The sequence below is a fragment of the Trichechus manatus genome, unplaced genomic scaffold (assembly GCF_000243295.1).
Source record: "Trichechus manatus latirostris isolate Lorelei unplaced genomic scaffold, TriManLat1.0 scaffold00001, whole genome shotgun sequence".
Classification (NCBI taxonomy): domain Eukaryota; kingdom Metazoa; phylum Chordata; class Mammalia; order Sirenia; family Trichechidae; genus Trichechus; species Trichechus manatus.
In genome coordinates this window covers 44,234,727-44,255,955 of record NW_004443937.1, presented here as the reverse complement: position 1 = coordinate 44,255,955, position 21,229 = coordinate 44,234,727, and the positions used below count along the sequence as shown (strand labels likewise).

The window sequence follows — 21,229 nt, the reverse complement described above, 5'->3', positions numbered from 1 at the left end:
TGGGGAAGAGCGGAACTGGGCTGGAGTCCTCAGGTTGGTCTGTCTGAGTGTGCACAGTATGCCAGGCTCTGCCTGGGCGCTGTGGACATCCAATCCACTAATAATAACAGCTACTATTTCTGAGCTCTTAGTCCATGTCCGGCAGAGCTGGGCCCATCACCCTTGACGCTAGTTCATTTTCTGTCCACTGTACCTCTGTGAGGCAAACATTCTTACCTCCTCTTCAAGGGTGAAGAAATGGAGGTTCCTATAGTTAAGTAGGAGCCCTGCTGGCACTGTAGTTAAGAGCTTGGCTGCTAACCAAAAGGTCGGCAGTTCGAATCCACCAGCTGCTCCTTGGAAACCCTATGGGGCAGTTCTACTCTATCCTATAAGGTCACTATGAGTCAAAATCGACTCGACAGCAAAGCTTTTTTTTTTTTATAGTTAAGTAGGAGTCCCTGGGTGGTGCAAATGGTTAACATGCTTGGATGCTAACCAAAAGCTTGGAGATTTGGGTCCTCCCAGAGGTGCCTCAGAAGAAAGGCCTGGCAGTCTACTTCTGCAAAACCAACCATTGAGAACTCTGTGGAGCAGAGTTCTACTCTGACACTCATGGGGTCACCGCGAATCTGAATCGACTGGACAGCAGCTGGTTTCATAGTAAGTAACTTGCCCACAGCTGGTGAGGGCCGACTCAAGATTGGACACTAAGCCATTAGGCCGTGCACCTTTCCTCGTGAAGAATGCCGCATTGCGATTATCAGCTTGACGTGTTCCTCCGTAACGAATAAATTCTGTACATGTTGAAGTGATCCTTGGATATTTAAGAAGCTAGAAGGTAAGGGACAGAGAAAGTAGCCATTGAATACCAATCCACGTGCTTGGACAGCAGTTCTCAAAGTTTATCGCATCAGAATCTCTTATAGGGCTTGTTACAACACAGATTTCCAGGACCGCATCTCTAGACTTACTGATTCACTAGGTCTGGTTTGGGACCTGGTTGTCTGCCTTTCCAGCAAGTTCCTATAGGCTACTGGTCCAGGTAACACTTTGAGAACCACGGTCCTATAAGCAATTTCTTCCATCCATCCATACATCCACCTGTCTTGCATTATTTTGACTTCTTGCCAAGTTGAGAGAGGCCAGAATCTCCTGTGTTGTTCAGTGGGGAATACAGAGGGCAGATTTGCTGGTGTCCCCAGGCCTCTCCCCTGTGGTGATGGTGCTTATTCCATTAGCAGATCTGCTCCTGGCAGAAAGAGGGCCCAACCAGTGGACATGGCCTCTCAGGGTTAAGGTTAAGCCATATTAGGAAAGAGAAAGGCGTTATCTATCTCCCTTATCTGGTGATGAAGTAGAGTGTTTGCTCGGATTCTCTCTTTAGTGTGGAAAAGGAAAATAAAGTGGATCGTGGGTGTAGCTTAGAGGTCATTCTAGATTTTGCTACTGACCAGCTGTGGGGTCTTTGACAGGCTACAGAACCTCTCAGTGCCTCAGTTTCCTCATCTGTAAAGTGAGGATAATAATGGCACCTACGTCAGAGGGTCGTGAGGATCCCGTGAGATCCACGCTGGACTCCCTGGGCGTTTAGCCCAGGGCCTGGCAGTAACAGGTACCCAGTGATATTAGCTTTAAAGAAAAAGAGAGGAGGAAACAGAATGAGAAGTTTAACCCAATGCTATCTACATAATTAAAAATGCATGCGTGTAAAACCAAGACGTGTTTAAGAAAAGCAGGTACAAACGAAAGGTTATCCATCAAACTCTAGACAGCTGTCTGTGGTGGGGAACCGAATGAGGGAAGGAATGGGGATAAAAGGAAAAGCATTTTCTATGAACAAAATAGAGTAAGAGAGGGGAAGACTCCTGCTAAAATAGATATGTTTTGTTTGGGAAACTAATGCCAATGTGCTAACTTATAAAGAGGGACGTTTTGTATACTGCTAGTAAATAGGGCCCTGGTGGCGCAGTGGGTAAAGTGATTGACTGCTAACCCAGTGGTCGGTGGTTTGAAACCACCAGGGGCTCCATGGGAGAAAGATGTGGCCGTCTGCTTCTGTAAAGGTTTACAGCCTTGGAAACCCTATGGGGTCTCTGTGTGTTGGAATTAAGGGCAGTGGGTTTATTTTTTTGGTTTAGAATAAAACAACAACAACTAATACCTATTAGCGTCTTACATGTTTAGTGAGGCCTTCCTGTATGTCAGGCTCTGTGCTGAGGGCACTTGGTGTGTATCATCTCTTTTAATCCTCAGGGTCAGCCGTGGAGGTGGGCTCTGTTGTCTGCCTTGTTTGACAAATGAGGAAACTGAGGCTGTGAGACAGAGATAGCTAGGGGAGCCTTAGAGCACAAATGTGAATACTGGGCTGCTTTCACTCCAGAACCTGAGTGCAAGACCACTAAGGAACCCCGCCAGCCCCAGAGGGACAGAACCTGCTCAACTCCCCGCGGTCCGCCCCTGCCATTCCCTGGCCCAGGTGGACCAGGAGGTCGGTCACAAGGTGGTTCAGTGCCTTAAGGAGATCCAGTTAAATTTTGACAAAGCTTGAGAAAATAGAGAGCAATCATTAACTTCCCAACTGTTAATGTTAGCATTTGAATCTCCTCACTCCACCCAACCCGAGTCTGTGTGATACGGTTGGATGAGTAACCGCTGGATGACCAGGCCTGGATGTTATGTTTTAAAATAATTCCAGTTATTTAGTAATGTAACATGCATTTGATTATATTGCGACGTGGAATGAAACACATCTAAATGATTTTGACCAATAAATAAGCAAATGTTAACAGTTTTGGGCTGTGGATTTTTTAGATAATGATACCATCTTGAATTTTTTGCAGTACTTTTTTTTTTTTTTAAAGGATTGGGCCAAAGTCTTGTTCTTGTTTTGTTGTTGTTGTTTACTTCAACTTAGCCTCGTGCCTTGTGCCAAACAGGTGCACAAGAAATGGTTTTTAAATTCAGTGGATAACTTAAAAGGAGTTTTCTGTGTATGTTCTGATGTGATTTTCACAGCAGCCTTAAGAGGAAAGCAGGTATTTCTATACCTACTTAACAGATGAGGAAACTGAGGCCCAGAGAGGTGACCCTGAAGAGACGGAGACCTCGGCACTTCTGGGTTTGCCATTACTACTGCTTTCACAGCATCATGGGGTTATGTGTCAGACGTGAAATCAGGCACATTTCGTGGAGATTTGCCCTATTTACTGATATAATCAGCTTATGTCTTTGAAATAGCTATTATAAGCCAAAAAAAATCGTTTTTAAGGACAAGTAGTGGCGCTCCCTGACATGGTCCTGTTCAGCTGTAGCTCACTTTTTATGACTTTGCAACTGGTAAAAATAGTGAGATTAATAATAATAACAGTAATAACAACATTCATTGGTTCTGTCTTATGCACCAGGCACTGTTAGCACTTTAAACGTGCGATCTCCAGTTACTCCTCAAAGCAACTCTGTGACGTACGTACGGTTCTTACTTGGTCGTTTTAAGTGGGAAGGCTGAGGGTGAGCCGGAGTGAGGTGGTCGCTCAGGCTCAGACAGGACTTGACTCAGCCTTGCCCCAGCAGAGCCTGAGCTCTGAGACACTGGCTGTCTTGGGGGCATACACATCACCGCCTCTCCTCTAGTCCTCAAGGCCAGAGCGGTCATGAAAGCTGACATGAACTCACCGTTCTTGAAATAAAACGTTAGAACTCTAGTGCCCACAATGTGGCATTAGGAAGCACACAGCTGCCAGCTAGAGCTTTTTAACCTGCGTAAATTTGTTTGCATGCACCTGTGAGGTTTCAGATTGCAAAATGTTATACTTTTCTCTGAATGCAAACATGTCTTTGATTCTTGGAGGTATCAACATGCTATTTTAAGATAACGAACTGGACCAGGTTGCTCATAGGCTGTTTAGTCAAGTAAGCGCGATTACTCTTTAAAGGAATCCTCAGAGAAGAGCCACAGAGAAAAAGTGTACTGTTTCTAAGGTCATCTCTGAAGTTCAGGAGGAGGCAAGAAGATGATGCGGCCCCTTTGGAAGCCATTGGTGGTTCCTCAGAATGTCGAACATGGAGTGTCTGTTTCCAGTCGCAGTCAGGTTGACCCCGAGTCACGGCGACGCCCTGTGTGTCCGAGCAGAACTATTTCCATAGGGTTTTCAGTGGCTCACTTTTCAGAAGTGGATTGTCAGGCTTTTCTTCTGAGGCACCTTTGGTGGACTTGAACCTCCAACTTTTTGGTTAGCAGCTGAGTGTGTTAACCATTTGCAGCACCCAGGGACTCCAGAGTGACCATACGACCTAGCATTTCTACTCCTAAGTGTGTACCCAAGAGAAGTGAGAACATATGTGCACACAAAAACTAGTACACAAATATTCACGGCAGCGTATTTACAATAGCTAAAAAGTTGACACAACCCAAATGTCCATCAATTGATGCATAGATAAACAAAATGTGATGTATCCATACAGTAGAATATTATTTAGCAATAAAAACAAATGAACTTATGATACATATTGCAACATGGATGAACCTGGAAAACACTGTAGTGAGTGAAAGAAGCCGGATACAAAAAGCCATACATTGTATAACACCATTTATGTAAAATGCCGGAGTAGGCAAATCTATACAGATAGAAAGCAGGTTAGCGGTTGTCGGGGGCTGGGAGGAGAGGGGAATGGGGACTGATGGCCAACAGGTAAGGTGTTTCTTCTTGGGGTGATGAAAATATTCTAAAGTTAGATAATGGTGATGATTGCACAAGTCCATGAATATACTCAGAATCACTGAATTGTGTACCTTAGAAGGGTGAATTTTATGGTCTGCAGATTATCTCAGTGAAACTGCTATTAAAAAATAAGAAATGTAGAACTATGTGTGAAAATAAAAAGAGCAAGAATGCGCAGACTATTTGTACTCTGCTTTTCTTGAGCGTGAAATTTCGTTATGTAGCCCATTCTGCTAAAACTACTAGTAAAGTGACATTGCAGATTCCTGGGACACTAGCCTTGATTCCATTTGCTAAAAGTTCAACAAAGAGAAAAGTGGAAGACTTTCCTTTCATCTCCTCAGTGTGTGCTCTCGTGGGGAAAATCTTCCTCTGTTTATACAATTTCTGTTCAGAGACAAACGAATTGAATAGGTATATAACTTACAATGTCTATTTTCTTTCTGATTCTCTGAGTAAAAATTTTCATACATTTATAGTAATTATGAATATTTGCATGTATAAATCTCACACTATTTTTAAAGTTAAATTCCAAATTGCTTGCTAAGATGGTTACTACACTAGAAGTTCACTGGGCGAATTAGGTTGATAAAGATGATTCTAACTCATTAGGAGAGAAAGTCAGCTGGGTAAAAGACTAGAAAGTATTACATATTAGAAGACGTTGCTTTCTATTTCAAAGAAGTAATTTGGTTCCTGCATTTTCATGCCACATAAAGTGTGCTGAATTATGTCTTTGATACACAGATGACTTGTGAATGAAACGTCTTCCAGGTGTATTAGAATGTCATGGGTTGTTCTCTGTTGGAAACTGGAGTCTTTTTGTAATTAATGCCTTACTTCCTTCAACTTTGTTGTTTAAATAAGTGTACCTTGTTTCCAAGTATTGCCTTGATTCCTCCTTGGGTTTTCCCTGATGATGCTGAGGACACAGCTTTTCCCCTCAGTGGTCAAACGAGTGAATCCTATATGACATTTTCTCTAGTGACTTTTTTTTCTTTTTTTACTGCAGCATATTTTTCTCTAAGTAAACTCAATAAATTAAATCAAAATATTTACAGAAGACATTAAGTAAAAATTATTTGCTCTTCACAAACTAAGTAACCTGTTTTCTTAATACATAAAAAGAGATTCACATTTCAACAATTTGGCTTACAGACACCTGTTGTGAAAAGCAAGACCCTTCGTGAAAACACCCACCAGGCACTATCTTTTTCCCAATTCAGATTCCATTTTGAAAATGTCAGCCAAACCATAAGGCCATTCCAATCCCCAGCTCTTGAGAAGCCTTGCTTAGTTGAAAGAATACTGTTTTACGGTGCTGATCAAATCCATGATCTGTGGTGATTTCTCATAACCACCAGTTCCTGCTGCGGGACTTTGGACAAGTTGCTTAGCCTCTGTGAGACTTATTTTTCTCATCTGTAAAATGGAGGTAACTTTCTTGATCTGAGAGGAATATGTAAGAAAACATGCATAAAAGAGCCTGTTCAATGCATGGTACATAGTAAGTGCTTGGTTAGTATCTATTCCTTAATCATTTGATGGTTGGAAAATCGAATGAACTGCCTAACTGCCCGTATGTCATGGACATACATATATGAATACACTTAAAAGAGACTAGAAGAACACCGATCTAATGCAAAATCTTACTGTGTGCTATGCTTTGGGCTAGTCGTACTATCTGCAGCTGGAGCGCATATAATTTGTTTGGAGGTATGGACTGATTTCACTATTTTAACAATTGCTCAACCACTCAACGGGGGCAAAATGCACAGTCTGGCCTACGTGTATTGTTTCAGCAGTGGGCCAAAATGGTCAAATATTTGGGATCTTCAGCTATGAAACTACTTGCAATTTAACTTTATATATTTTTGGCAGTGGCGTAATAAAGTCTATTCCTTACGTCCTAGGTAAGCACACTTCTTAGTTGTACAATTCCACTGCCTGTTCTAGACTACAGGCTGGTTGGATTAAAGCTTTAAAGCACATTTATGAACTGATAGGCAAGACAACGGATTAAATTGTGTTCTTCCTAAAAGCATATTTAGCAGGCACTTTCATGCTTACTCTGTTTAATTGTGGTCAATGATATGGAAGTTGGTTATTTTCACCAGCAATGCAAGCTTCAAGCCAAATTCCAGACTGTTGTTGAGTGCCGTCCAGTCGATTCTGACTCACAACAACCCCATGTGGCAGAGTAGAACCTCCCCACAGGGTTTTCTAAGCTGTAATCTTTATGGAAGCAGATCACCAGGTCCTTCTTCCACGGAGCTGCTGGCTGGTTTCAAACCACTGACCTTACGGTTAGCAGCTGAACTCTTAACTGTTTGAGCCACCGAATCAAAATAAAACCCCACTGCTGTTGAGTCGATTCTACTCATAGCGACCCTGTAGGACAGAGTAGAAATGCCCCATAGGGTTTCCAAGATTGTCATCTTTATGGAAGCAGACTGCCACATCTTTCTCACACTGAGTGGCTGGTGGGTTCGAATTGCTGACCTTTCGGTTGGCAGCCGAGCGCTTAACCATTGTGCCACCCACTCCTTGTCATCAAATCGACCATCGGGACCCTATAGGACAGGGTAGAACTGCCCCATAGGGTTTCCAAGGCTGTAAATCTCTACAGACTGCCACAGCTTTCTCCTGTAGATCTGCTGGTGGGTTCAAACTGCTGACCTTTAAACACTGTGCCACCAGGGCTTCTTAAATTCCAGGCTAGTGCATCTCCAAACTTTAATGTGGATATGAATCAGCGGGGGATCGTCTTAAATACGGCTTCTGACTCATCAGGCCCGAGGAGGGGCCTGCGAGTCTCCATTTCTAATGAGCTTCCAGATATTGTCAGGGCTGCTAGTCCATGCCCCCCACTTTGAGCAGCAAGAGTGTGTAGAACCCACGGGGCCTAGGCAGGAGATGAATAGAGCTCATCTGGCATTGTAAATCTCAGTCCCAACTACCTGCCCCTACTCTCTGAATTTAATCTACCTCCTTACCTGAGCCCTGAAATAAATTAAACATTCAGAGGCATCGAATAGTGATGATCCTATCCTTAGCCCTTAAATATTACAGTGATGGAATCAGGTAGTAGAGTGCCTGTAGTTCCTTTGTACCATCGGCTCACCTGCCCGCCTCTCAGACCTCTTCGTGCTGTACCTCACTGAATAGCCAGAGCAGTGTAAGTGAAACATCACCATTTCCACCCTTCGTAGCTGTAGCTACACGGTGGGCCCCCACTGTATCCACAGCAAAGAACAGTGGGAGAGGGAACCGCTTAAATCCAGCAAGGCTTTTGTTACCACATGAAAAGAGTCATAGATTATTGTTTCCGTAAATTCAGGCCTCATTTTCTAATACCGTAAGTGAGCATTTATGGAAGCTTCCTAGGGAAGCTCATTTTAAGTCCTTAGTCAGTTAGGTGAGAGTCAAGATTGAGTTCCACCTGTAGCGTCCACACTGTGTAGGACTTGATTTTATGTGTAATTTGACTGCAGAGGCGTGGTCTTAAAATGTGTCAGATTAAATTCATAATAGGAAATATGTGTGGCCTGAGATGTGATAACACCATTGCTTCGTCACAGAGCACAGCAGTGGTCACTCTAAGGACAAGAGGAGAACCAGAACGATAAAATGGGCCGGAAGGAGTAACCTGGCGGAGGATGTGACGGTGCTGGAAGGCAGCTCAGCGGCCAAGGCTTTTTCTGCCTCTGGTAACGAGACAGACGTTGCAAGGGAAAAGAGGACCCACAGAAGGACGAAGCGCTTTTTATCCTACCCGCGGTTTGTCGAAGTGATGGTGGTAGCCGACAGCAGAATGGTTGCCTACCATGGAGCAAACCTTCAACACTATATTTTAACTTTAATGTCAATTGTAAGTACGTTCAAAAACAGGTGATTTATGAGGTGTCTAAATGTGCCGTTTAGAGTTTCCATCTGGCGTTTTGGAGGATCATTCAGGGCTGGCATTTCAGCCGATTCAGGCAAGTGGCTGAGGAAAACATAAGGTTCTTCATCGGTTGCTGTTTTATAATGACAGTGATGGGTGTCAATATTGAGTGCTTAGTCTGTCTTAGACAACGTGCTTACCTTAAAGGCATAATTTCCAATCCTCCCGGCGGCACTGCTAGGTAGGATCATCACCCCACCTTATAGATAAGAAAACTGAGCCTCGGAGGAGCCAGGTCACGTGTCCACAGTCACATCAAGCTAGTAAGTGGCTTAGACACAGCACGCGACCTTTAGCTTGTCCGGGTTCCAAAACCAGTGCTGTCCATCTGACATACGAACCTTGCGCAGCGAGGAGTGGCGGGTCTTGAGTCGTACTGGTGGGTGCTGGTCGTAAGCCAGAGTCGCCGGGAGCTTGTTGAAGTGCAGGTCCCACTGTTGTCCCCTCCCCGGGATTCTAACTAAGTAGACCTCAGACGAAGCTAGGGATCCCTCAGTCTATTTTTGTATTCTCATTTTGAATTGAAAACACAAGAAATTTGCATGATTGAAAAAAATCAAAGAGAGCCAAAGCATATATGATGATGAAAAAGAAACATCCTTCCCTACCCGGGCCCCCAGGCTCCTTCCCAGAGGCAGCCACTGTTAGTTTTTTCCGTGTTTCTAACCAGCACTGCCCGATAGAAATTTAATGGAAGCCACATGTGCAATTGAAAATTTTCTAGTAGCCACATGAAAACAAGTAAAATTATTCTAATAATATATTTTCTTTTTGTATCCAAAATAGCATCATTTCTACATGTAGTCAGTATAAAAATTATTAATGAGATACTTTAGGTTTTTTTTTTTCATATTAGGTCTTTGAAGTCCAGTGTGTGCTGGACACAGCGTGTCTCTTTTCAGACTAGCCACATTTCAGGTGGTCAGCAGCCACATGTGGCAAATGGCTAATGTATTGGACAACCTGACTCTATATTTCTTAGACAAATATGTATGCATAGGCAATGTTTTTTTCAAATACAAGTGGAGCATTCCCATATACTCTTCTACACATTGCTGTTTCCTTGAAATACTGGAGATTGTCCCATAGAGGCCCATATAAACCTACTTTCATTCATTTGAGCCTCGACAGATCCAGCCCTGTTTCCACTTCATAATTCAGATCTGAATTATGAATAAATATATTATTAACAAGAGTTTGATTATAAACATGGACTAGGCTGAGTCCTGACTCTGCTGCTCAGCAGCTGTGTTGCTTTGGAGAAGTTGCTTAATTTCTCTGAGCTTTAGTTTCCATAGATGATAATAGATTGTAATAGAGAGAGGCTATAATAGTCCCTAGAGCAGAGCTTGGCTGTGGGGATTAAGTGCGGACGCGTACACAGGTACAGCGTAGCATCTAGTCCGCAATAAGCATTCAGTAAGCAGTAACTCTCATAACTAATGATAATAATACCAAAAACAAAAACCCCAGGGTACCAGGTTGCTGAGAAGATGAACAAGTGCTAAACATAAAGAAGAGCAGTATTTGCAAACATGTGGTCAGTGTGAGAATTTACAAATCGGCCGTTTGGGCTTTCAAGTGAGAGGAGAGTGCTTGACAATTTGTATCTGGTGTTTGGGCCCAGAGAATTGTCAGGTCACATGACAGTGCCGTTTCAGAGGAGAACGCCTTGGAATTTAAACTGGTTTGAATTCATTGTTATCTAAAAACTGCCATCTATGAATTTTACTAAGAGACCTGAAGTAAATGTTTGTTGAATGAATGAAAACTCACAACTACAAAACGCATATGTTGGTAGAATGTAAACAGAGATAGAGCTCAGCATAAGAGAGAATTGCTTATTGCTTGCACAGCGTTCACCATTAACTTTGAAACATTTATCTCGGTTGCAGGTAGCCTCTATCTATAAAGAGCCCAGTATTGGAAATTTAATTAATATTGTTATTGTGAACTTAGTTGTGATTCATAATGAACAGGTAATAAAGTTTCTTTCTTCTTTCTTCTAACTGTACCCGAAATGGCACACCTAGTTGGTGTTGGTGGAACCCGCCGACGGTATTTCTTTTCTGTGTTTAGGAAGGACCTTCCATATCTTTTAATGCCCAGACAACATTAAAAAACTTCTGCCAGTGGCAGCATTCGAAGAACTATCCCGGTGGAATCCAGCATGATACTGCTGTTCTCATAACGAGGTGTGTGGTTTTCTTATTCACAAATGGCTTAGTTTCTGGTCGCGTTGATGGGCTAAGGCCATATATTCCTGGGACTCAGTCCCTAGAGCAGAGTTTCTCAGCCTAGACGCTATGACATTCTGGGCTGGGTAATGCTCTGTGGTGAGGGGGCTTCCCCGTGCATCCTGCCTCTACCCTCGCTGCACCAGTGGCACTCCATCCTCAGCTGTGACAACCAAGAGTGTTTTCAAATGCCCCCCCAGGGGCGGCAGAGTCACCCCGGCTGAGAACCACTAACCTGCAGGTGCCAGGTAGGTAATAAGTGTGTTATGCAGTCCTGAAAATCCACGCCCCTTATAAAGGGGGCAGGAGTCCTGGTGGCACAGTGATTAAGCGCTCGGCTGCTGACCAAAAGGTCGGCAGTTCCAAGTACCAGCCACTCCATGGGAGAAAGATGTGACCATCTGCTTCCATAAAGATGACAGCCTTGGAAACCCTATGGGGCAGTTCTACTCTGAGTTAGAATTGACTCATTGGCAGTGGGTTTGGTTTGGGGTTTTATAAAGGGGCAGCTGCTGTTCAGATTCATTGTTGCCCTGCAGGGTATGAAGCCAGTGTTGCCAGCTTTTGAGATTTGCCCGGAGCCATACATATGGATTTTTTAAAAATGTGAGATCTCTCAATTTTTACATAGCTGCAACTAGCTAAAGAAGATTTAATGCAGTTCAGGTCAACAAGGAAGGGTATGCTGGCCTCATTGTAGCTCCAGCTGGCCATGCCTGAAATGGTCACAAACAGCTACTCTTCAGTGGAGCTCCCAGGAAAGACTGCTCAGGAATATTCTCCAAGAGTCTTTAAGAAACTGGACCCACTTCCCCCAAGGTCTTAGGATAAGTCCTGGTTGGAGAGGTTTCTGGGTAAAGTCCCCCACTGCTGCCCTGTGGCTACCCCTGTGGCAGAAGAAGGCTAACATAGCTTTTAATTCTCAAACTCTTTTTGAGTTGAGAAACCCTGGCCTTGCTGGTTTGCTTTTTGTATCGCCCCCTCCCTAAATTATTTGCTATTGTGAACGCCTGGAAGCCTTTATTTGCTTGTGTTGACATGTCCTCTTCGGTGTCATCGAGACCCTAAGTGTGTTTTGCTTTCAGACAGGATATCTGCAGAGCGCACGACAAGTGTGATACGTTAGGTGAGTCCGCACGGGCATCCTCTGCGGCTTAAACAGTTTACTGCATGTTTTTATTCCAAGCCACAATTGCTTTTTAAAGTAAATCCTTGTTCATTTGTTTTTCTTCTAATAGGTCTTGCTGAACTGGGAACCATCTGTGATCCCTATAGAAGCTGTTCTATTAGTGAAGATAGTGGATTGAGTACAGCTTTTACAATAGCCCACGAGCTGGGCCACGTGTACGTTTCCTTTCAATATTTATCTTATTTCAGAGTGACCCAGACTTTTGTTCCTTCGCATCACTGAGCGCATACATGGATTTAGAGGCTGCACAGCATTTCCTGAGTCATGATAGAGTTTGAGGGTGGTGGAGCTTTGAGCCTACTTGGGAGGCGTTCCTTTGACTCCAGACAGTTGAATATACACAGAGCAGCCGCCTCAGCCACAGCTCACATGTGTCTTCGGTTTAACTGCTCAGGTTTTCTATGCATGGCATAATGTTCTTCCCTCCTGCAGACGAGAACAGGGCATCCCCACCCCTTCCACTGACGCGGAGCATGTGTTGGCTTGGAGAACTTTCTTAACATCTTTACTCAGGAGGAGGGTCCCCCAACATTGCCCTGGCCTTCAAGATTTTCAAAAATCCAGGTCATTCCTGGTTCTAGTTATATAGGGCTACCGTTCACACATTCAGCATCTAGGGACACTGATATCCCTCTTTCAGGGAAGAGAATGAACAGAGAAGAAATTTATTCAAGAGTGGTTTATAGAGTGGCCACATCATTTCCTAATGTGGTCACCAAGTGTCTGGTCATTATAGAACTGGCTTTTCCCTTCTGTCTTCAGAGACAGAGCATGGAATGAGATGATGTCAATTTACTAGAAATTATTCTGATTTTTGATCTGCATTATTTTCTTCCTAGAGTAATTAAAATATTTATATCTTTTTAAAATAATTTACTGAAAGTATGCCTTTTCCCAAAGCAAAATACTTCATTTATTTGTTTGCTTACTATTGTAGTTTAAGTGAAAATTTACATTTCAAGTTAGTCTCTCATACAAAAATTTATACATACATGGTTATGTGACCCTAATTGCTCACCCTATACTGTGAGAGCACACTCCTCCTTTCCACCCCTGATTCCCATGTCCATTCAACCAGCTCCTAACCCTCTCTGCCTTCCCATCTCACTTCCGGACAGAAGCTGCCCATTTAGTCTCTTGTATCTACTTGAGCTAAGAGGCACACTCCTCACGAGTATCACTTTATGTCCCAGAGTCCAGTCAGATCCTTGTTTGAAGAGTTGGCCTCGGAAATTGTTTTAGTTCTGGGCTGATAGAGAATTCAGGGGCTGTGCTTTCCAGGGTTCCTCCAGTCTCAGTCAGACCATGAAGTCTGGTCTCAGAGGATACCTTTAATATATTTGTGTATCAGTCTGCGTGTCTGTGTTAACTCTGTTTAGAGCCGACATCATCTATTCAGCAAACATTTTCATTCGGCAAATATTTCTTGAAGGTACCTCCCATGCAGTGTACTGCGCATGAAGTGAGATGCATATATACAGATATTTGCAACTCAGCTCAACATATAACAGGTGTATTTGAAGACCAGTGCCTTTCAAATGTATTTTAAAAGTACTGTTCTTTGCTTTTCCCCAAAGGAAATATTGTGCAGATGCCCAGTATTTAGAACATAAAAGAGCGTGGCTTTCAGTCAGGAAGTTGTAGCAGCCCGCAGCTCTCTGTCATCAGCATCCTCCCTGCCTTTTGGTTTCTGCAGCAGCTTCGTGGAAATCAAGAACTCCTTGGAACTCAGCTTGAAACCACTGGTCCAACTGGCATTTCTCAAAGCATGAGGAGCCTGACACCAATTCCATGACAGTGTTGTTGTTGTTATTGTTGGGTGCCATCGAGTTGATTTTGACTCATAACCACCCCCTATTATACAGTAGAACTGCCTCCAATCTTTACAGGAAGGAGCCCTGGTTGTGCAGTGGTTAAGTGCTCAGCTGCTAACTGAAAGGTCTATGGTTCAAACCCACCAGCTGCTCTGCGGGGGAAAAGAGCTGGGATCTGCTCCTTTAAAGATTATAGCCTAGGAAACCCTATGGGGCATTTCTGCTCTACCCTACAGGGTTACTATGAGTTGGAGTCGACCCCACTGCACACAACAATAGTTTTTACGGGAGCAGATTGCCAGGTCTTTTCTCTTGTGGAGCTGCTGCATGGTTTTGAACTACAAGCTTTTCAGTTAGCAGCTGAGCACTTAACCATTGTGCCACCAGGGCTCCTTCCATGAAAATAATCTGTGAAAAAAGGAGTTTTGTAATCAAATAATTTCAAGAAACATTTCATAGTCTAGACCTGCTTAGAGTCAAAAGACTCAGTAATATAAAGTCTTTAATAAATCCCGCATTAAGTCAACTTCTTGGTTTTGTTCAACACAATGTTTCCAAACTTGTTTTAACAGAGCTTATTGGGAATTTTTTATACATTTGTTTTGCATAAAATCTAGTAAATTCCTTTAGAATTTTAAGTAGGAGATGAGATTTGACCATAAAGAATAGAGTGGGATTTCAACAGGGCAGCTTTTCATGACTTATGGAATGGAATGAGAGCAGTTACAGAGATAGGAATGTATTCAGAGGGCAGAGAGTTTGTGTGATTACCAGATTAACATTTACGACCTGGTTGAATGGACGTGGAACTACAATAAGGCTAGGAAAAGTACACCGTTTAAAGAAATGAAATTACTTTCCTGTTAATCCCTTCCGCTTACAAACTTCTCTTCTAGCCAGCCAGTTGGTAAAGTTGGCGTTTTAAGGAAAGTGAAAATGTTGAGCCACAAAACCCAAATATCTTCAGCTGTAGAGCAGTGTCAATGCAGGGTTAACAACCTTCCCCGCAAAGCCATGAAGTTGGCATTGTCCTAGGAACTTTTATTTACATTATCCCTTCTAATCATGGTAAGAACCCCACAAGGTAGATAGTATTGTTTACCTGTGTTTCACTTAGAGATATTAAATCATTTGTTCAAAGCTTTATAGCATCTGGACCTTTATCACCTTATCCAAAGGATCTGAGATAGGGATTGGGCTGGGAGGCAGACGTGTGGCTCTGGGCTGAATTGTTCACACTCTCCTGACCTGGGCAAGTCAGCCTCTCCCGACAACGCCCGCTTTGTTCCCCAACCTGCAGAATGGGAAGAATACTTATCCCCCCATCTCAAAAAAGTGTCAGAAGGTAAAAAATGAAATAATAAGTGAAGGATGTGAGTTGATAGGTTGAACTTATTAACTCATTAATAAGTCATTTTTGCTTTGGGGCACTCTCATATTTTAAGGAAAGTGAAACTGTATTAATTTGCTATAGTACTTTATAATGGATTTTCTGATGAACTTTAAAAATTATATTTCGAATTTTTTTTAATTTAAAAATTACACATTAAGTTGTTACAATCGTGACTTTATGGTAATATGCAACACAGGAGCTGTTAGGGGGAAAAAGCAATTGATTTTGTTGTGTTTATTGAGCATAATTGTATGCTTCAAAAACAGCTCCGACCTGCTTTTTCCAGCTTCACAGACACAGAATCTAAGAGTTAGGAAGAATCTGGGAGGTAATTGAGTCTCTACAAAATACAGAAGTCCTTACTCAGTCAGTATTCCTGACAAAGCTTGTGTGTCTTGTCTAATGGGAAGGGATATAGCATAGTAAATGTGGAAGTTTTGGAATCAGACTGAAATGGAATCAAGTCCCAGCTCCCCCTGACCTTAGTAACCGTGTGACCTTGATCAAGTAATTAAACCTCCAGAAGGTTGGCAGTTCGAATCTACCAGGCACTCCTCGGAAACCCTATGGGGCAGTTCTGCTGTGTCCTATAGGGTCACTACGAGTCGATGGCAACAGGTCTGTTTTTTTTGTTTTTGTGTTTTGAAGGGGGTAGGGCTCAATTAGGAGCCATGGTGGCACTGTAGTTAAGCGCTCAGCTGCTAACCAAAAGGTCGACTGTTCAAACCACTACCCACTCCATGGGAGAAACGTGGCAGTCTGCTTCCGTAGACACTACAACCTTGGGAAGCTTAGGGGCAGCTCTGCTCTGTCCTGTAGGGTCGCTATGGGTTGGAATCTACTCGACTGCAAAGGTTTGGTTTATTTTAATCCTCGGTTTCCTCATCTCTAAAATGTGGATATAAATAGCACTGTTCATTGGGTCAGACTGGTGATTAAATGAAATAAAGCATCTAAAGCATTTAGCACACTTCCTGGTGCACTGTGAATAATAAAAAAAAATCTTGGCTATTATTGTTTAGTAAGTGCACAATAAATATTTATTATTATCTAGCCCTGCTAAGAGCAAAATGTGCTTGGATTTGCAAGAGAATACTCTGTTTACATGGTGCAGCAAACTTGATTTTATCAGTCATGGTTGGGGTGGAGGATGCACATCAGTTCTCTGAACCGTGGTGGAAGGAAGATTTGAACGTTTTGCTTGAGCTGAGTTTGTTGATACAGGTATTAAAGGGACACTGCAACCAGGAGCTGGAAACTTGGGCAGCCTTTCTTTTAAGAAAACAGACTCTTAATCACTAAGAACAACTAATACTAAGTTCAAACAAGACAGATTGAGTTTTTTCATCTCTACTGGCAATAACTGAGGGGTCTAAAATTTTTAAAGAATAAAAAAACACGAGAAGTTAATGGAATAGACGTCATGGGCTTTCACAGCAGCTCTTATTTTTATTTGAAACAAGTCTTCACGTTTCTGTCTGACCCACTTATTTCTGTATCTGAGCAGAACTAGTGAAGGGAATTCCTCCCTAAATGCTAAATTAATCACATGCATCAATTTTGTAATTGAGGACAAAGAGGACAGCCCCTCTGAACTCGTCACCCAGTGGATAATTAGCTGAGCTGAGAACGGCAGGCGGGTCAGAGAACTGATGTTTCTGGATTGAGAAATACTTCCTATCATTTCTTTTTCCACTTCCTCTGGTCAAGCCAAGAATGGCAAGTATGTGTTAATGCCACGGCCCTGTTCCCTCCCAGGCCCAGGAGGACACTGGCAATCCATCACAGACTTCTCTCAGGCGGAACCTGGATTAGTTTAAGAATCGTTTTGTGCCTGACTTTTCAGGAAGCCAGTCCCAATCAGTTGATGTTGGCATGAGGCAAGAAACTCTTCCCGTCTCTGAGTGAAGCCACTGAATCGGCCAGCCTCTGGTTTCCATGCTGTAGCTTTCTTTCATGGGTTTTATGTGCACGAACTTTGCATGTCTTTGTATTGATACACCTACGTGTCAGCCTGATCCAAAAAGGGGGAGATGCCAAAATCCACAGTGATCATCGTATTAGAAAGCCATTAGCTTCACTTTTTGACACCCGAATGACTATATTCACATTATGACAACCTGCCGAATTCCTGACTCTCTAAGCTGGCCTTTAACACAGCTTATCAGGAATTCCAAGGACCGTGTTCTAGCACCAACTGCAGCACGTTCACAGCCTCTGCAAGTCCAAAACGTACATTTAAACCAAATAATCGCCCACCCCATACCTCATTTTTTATCTGTTAAAGGCACTTTGTACTAAGTTAGGTGAGAAGTACGTCATAGCCTGTACCCCGTCTCCAACTGTCTGTTGAGTTTTGTCCTGCTCACCGTGAGCCAGCTTGTTATCCACGATGCGGTAACCAGTTCGTTTTTTTCTCCTAGGGAAGTGCACTCTTGAAGCAATTACAACAGCGTGATCGCTCGGTTTGTTGACATTTTCGTCCTTGTCTTGTTGGCCTTAGGTTTAACATGCCGCACGATGATAACAATAAGTGCAAGGAGGAGGGAGTGAAGAGTCCCCAGCACGTCATGGCTCCAACATTGAACTTCTACACCAACCCCTGGATGTGGTCGAAATGTAGTCGGAAATACATCACTGAGTTTCTAGAGTAAGACTTGTTCCTTCGGCACAGATTTCTACTCCTGGCCCATGTCTAGTGAACTAATTGTGGAAAGACTGTGTAGAGTCCAGCCTTCCTTTTGAGTTGTTATTTTTGTTGACATTCCTTGGTGAAGGGAACAAAAATACTGTCTGACATCCCCGCAGTTCATATCCTGGCCAGAGTTCAGAAGATAATAGACTAAACGCAGGAAAAGGGTTGCGGTTGTAAAGAGAGCATGTAAATTTTGCCTTACTTTTGGTAAAGCTTTGAAATTTGTGAATGCCTTGCGGGAGGGACCATGCATGCGATTCCATGATGACAGCCACAAATATTTCTATGATTCTAACTTAGTAATTTTGGCTTGGAAATGAGTGGAGGGGTGAGAGGATCCCAAAGAAGATTATGTGGGTAGATGAACGTTGCAGCAGACCCCATGCTGTCGTTGAATTGAGGATATCTTCTCTTTCTCGCTCCCTCTCTTCTCCTCTCATTTTCTTGTTTTGTTTTTAAGCTTCCTGCCAGGCTGCTCAAAGATTCAGTTACTTTATACAATGTCCCTGTGTCACAGATTTATTGTCCTTCTGTCCTAGAAGTACAAAAGGTTAAGTGATTTTCCCAAGGTCACCGGGTGTGTATTTCTGCAACCACCAGGAAGGGGGGGCTTTATTAATTAGAAGTCACTGGGTCTGAATTTTCCAGTAGAGGTGTTTGCAGAAAAGTGGAAGAACTGGAGGGTTGCTGTTTTTCTTCTTAACCAGATGACGTAAGGTGTTTTCTTTCTATGAGTCACTGATTCACTCACTCACTCATCCAGTCAGCAAACTAAACAGCTGGTGCTAGGGACAAGGCCCCGCGCTTGGAGGAAAAAGGTTCTTTGCCCCTAAGAAGCTTACAGTGTAGTGGGGAAGATAGTTAAAAATAAATACGTAATTGTCCCCAACTGTGATAAATGCTATAACAGTATGTATTTCCTACTGGTTATGCGTGTTATGGAGCCCTGGTCGTGCAATGGCTAAGAGCTCAGCTGCTAACCTAAAGGTCGGCAGTTTGAATCCACCAGCTGCTCCTTGGAAACTCTATGGGGCAGCTCTACCCTGTCCTATAGGGTTGCTATGAGTTGGAATCGACTCTATGGCAGCCGGGATTTTTTTTTTTTAAAGTATATATGGTTCTACAAAGAAGTTTACACTGAAATATAACTTCAGTTTTTTAACTTAACCTTGGATGAAAAGAATAAAACAAATATAAACAAGAACCATCCTCTACCAGTCAGATGGGGGGATGGTCTTCACCTTGGTCTGGGGCCCTAACAGGCGTGGTCTCATCGACCCCTCTGACCCTCTTTCTCCTTCCGTAGCACTGGTTATGGCGAGTGTTTGCTTAACGAGCCCGAATCCAGACCCTACCCTTTGCCTCCCCAACTGCCAGGCCTCCTCTACAACGTGAACAAACAATGCGAATTGATTTTCGGCCCAGGGTTTCAGGTGTGCCCGTATATGGTAAGTGGTTGGGGCTGTTTCCGCCCTCCTACGCTGGTTCTCGTTTTTGTTGTTTTCATTCACAGTTTTACATCAGAGTCTCACTGTAACACAAGCTACCCCAGGAAAAGTTGGGAATGACCTGTTGACGGTTAATGCTGATACTAGGAATGATGATGATAACCAGTGATACGGCTCAGTATTAAAGGGTGCTTCCTCATGTCACTCTCACGACAGCTCAAAAGGGAGACACCGTTAACTGTCATTTTACACAGGAGCAAGTGAGGCTCAGAGAGGACAGAGCGGACAGTGGCGGAGCTCAGCCCTCTTCTGTCCTTGCCTTTGATCTGTCCTGGTGACCTGCAGTAAGGTACTCCTTGAGGTTCAGTAAAGGTCATTCATGAAACAAGCCTGTTTTCTCTGTTTCACTTGTCAAGACTATGTCTTAGGACCCTCTGGGGCTTGCGATCATTTCTGGGGTAGCTCAGCTGGGGATGAGTGTGTGCTGTTTCTCGTGTGTGTCTCGGGCGTTGATACCAGTGATACGATCCAGGGATCGTCAGGTTGCATGTGAGCATCGCTCTACTTCTGTGGTTGTCCCATCCCATCCTCTTGGATTTTTGTTTGTGTGTTTGGTCGGTCACTCAGTTGTTTTGCTGGGGGAGACTCTGGAGACAGCATGGTGAATTAAGAAGTACAGTGATTCCATGGAAATAATGTAAAAATTTATCCATAACACTACTTATTGCAGTGTTACTCGTGATAGCAAAAATTAGAAGTCATCCAAATGCCTAACAGTGAAATAATTAAGCAAATTGTATCTACATTTGGTGCAATATTATACAGCTGTTGACCATGACATACACACAGGAACATGCTTCTGGTATAATTTTAAGTCAAAATAAGAGGATAAAGAAGCGTAGAGTATGTTCTAATGTAAAAGCAGAAAGTAAGATTTCAGAAAAGAATGGATAGTTTGTGACTTTTTCCTTTTTTAAAAAAAATAAATTTTTAGTACCTTCTGAATTTTCTATGAGGAGCATAGCTACTTTGATAATGTATAATTTTTTTAAAATTATCTTTAAAAAGTATATCCTTAAACAGATAAATGTATCAAGTTGTGTAAATAGTGTTCAGAGGGAAAAAATGCAAGTTGCTGAGGACATCCACATGATGCTATTTGAATAAAACTTAAATACATACAGCACAAAAAAACACGAAAAAACCAAACCCATTGCTGCCAAGTCGATTCCGACTCGTAGCAACCCTGTAAAACAGGGTAGAACTGCCCCATAGGGTTTCCAAGGAGCAGCTGGTGGATTTGAACTGCCAGCCTTTTGGTGAGCAGCCAGACGCTTAAACCACTGTGCCAGCAGGACTCCACACAACACAAAGCTGTGTATTATTGGTCCGTTTGTATAGCTTTGTAGTAAAGCAATGAGCGTGATGAGACGAGGAACACCATCCAGGACGGTGGCCGTCTCTGGGGAGAAGGGGAGGTGGATAGGAAGCAGGATGTGTACCCAAGGGCCTTCAGCTGTGTCTGCAAAGTTTTATTTCTTTACTGGGTGGTGGTTATTATGTTATTATTTTGTAATTTATCTATGCTAAAATATTTCACAATATTTTGTCCTTTCTTTCCTCTGACAAGCTCTAAACAAAGTCCTAGAACGGAGTGATAGTATGATTATAATGTGACATTATGTGGCATAGTCAGAAAAAAAAGGAGCCGTGGTGGCACAGTGGTTAAGTGCTCAGCTGCTAACCGAAAGGTGGGCAGTTCGAACCCACTAGCCACTCCATAGGAGAAAGATGTGGCAGTCTGCTT

General features: G+C 43.0%; 1 protein-coding gene across 1 annotated transcript in view; it reads left to right on the top strand.

Annotated features, from left to right (window-relative positions):
* The window catches only part of ADAMTS9 (ADAM metallopeptidase with thrombospondin type 1 motif 9), a 185,860-nt gene that overhangs the window by 27,282 nt on the left and 137,349 nt on the right, over positions 1–21,229 (top strand). Inside the window, exons 4-10 of the mRNA XM_004368663.1 lie at positions 8,282–8,571; positions 10,542–10,625; positions 10,726–10,841; positions 11,969–12,009; positions 12,122–12,227; positions 17,783–17,929; positions 19,281–19,422. Coding sequence (XP_004368720.1) covers positions 8,282–8,571; positions 10,542–10,625; positions 10,726–10,841; positions 11,969–12,009; positions 12,122–12,227; positions 17,783–17,929; positions 19,281–19,422 — 926 coding nt within the window. The remainder of the gene's footprint in view (positions 1–8,281; positions 8,572–10,541; positions 10,626–10,725; positions 10,842–11,968; positions 12,010–12,121; positions 12,228–17,782; positions 17,930–19,280; positions 19,423–21,229) is intronic.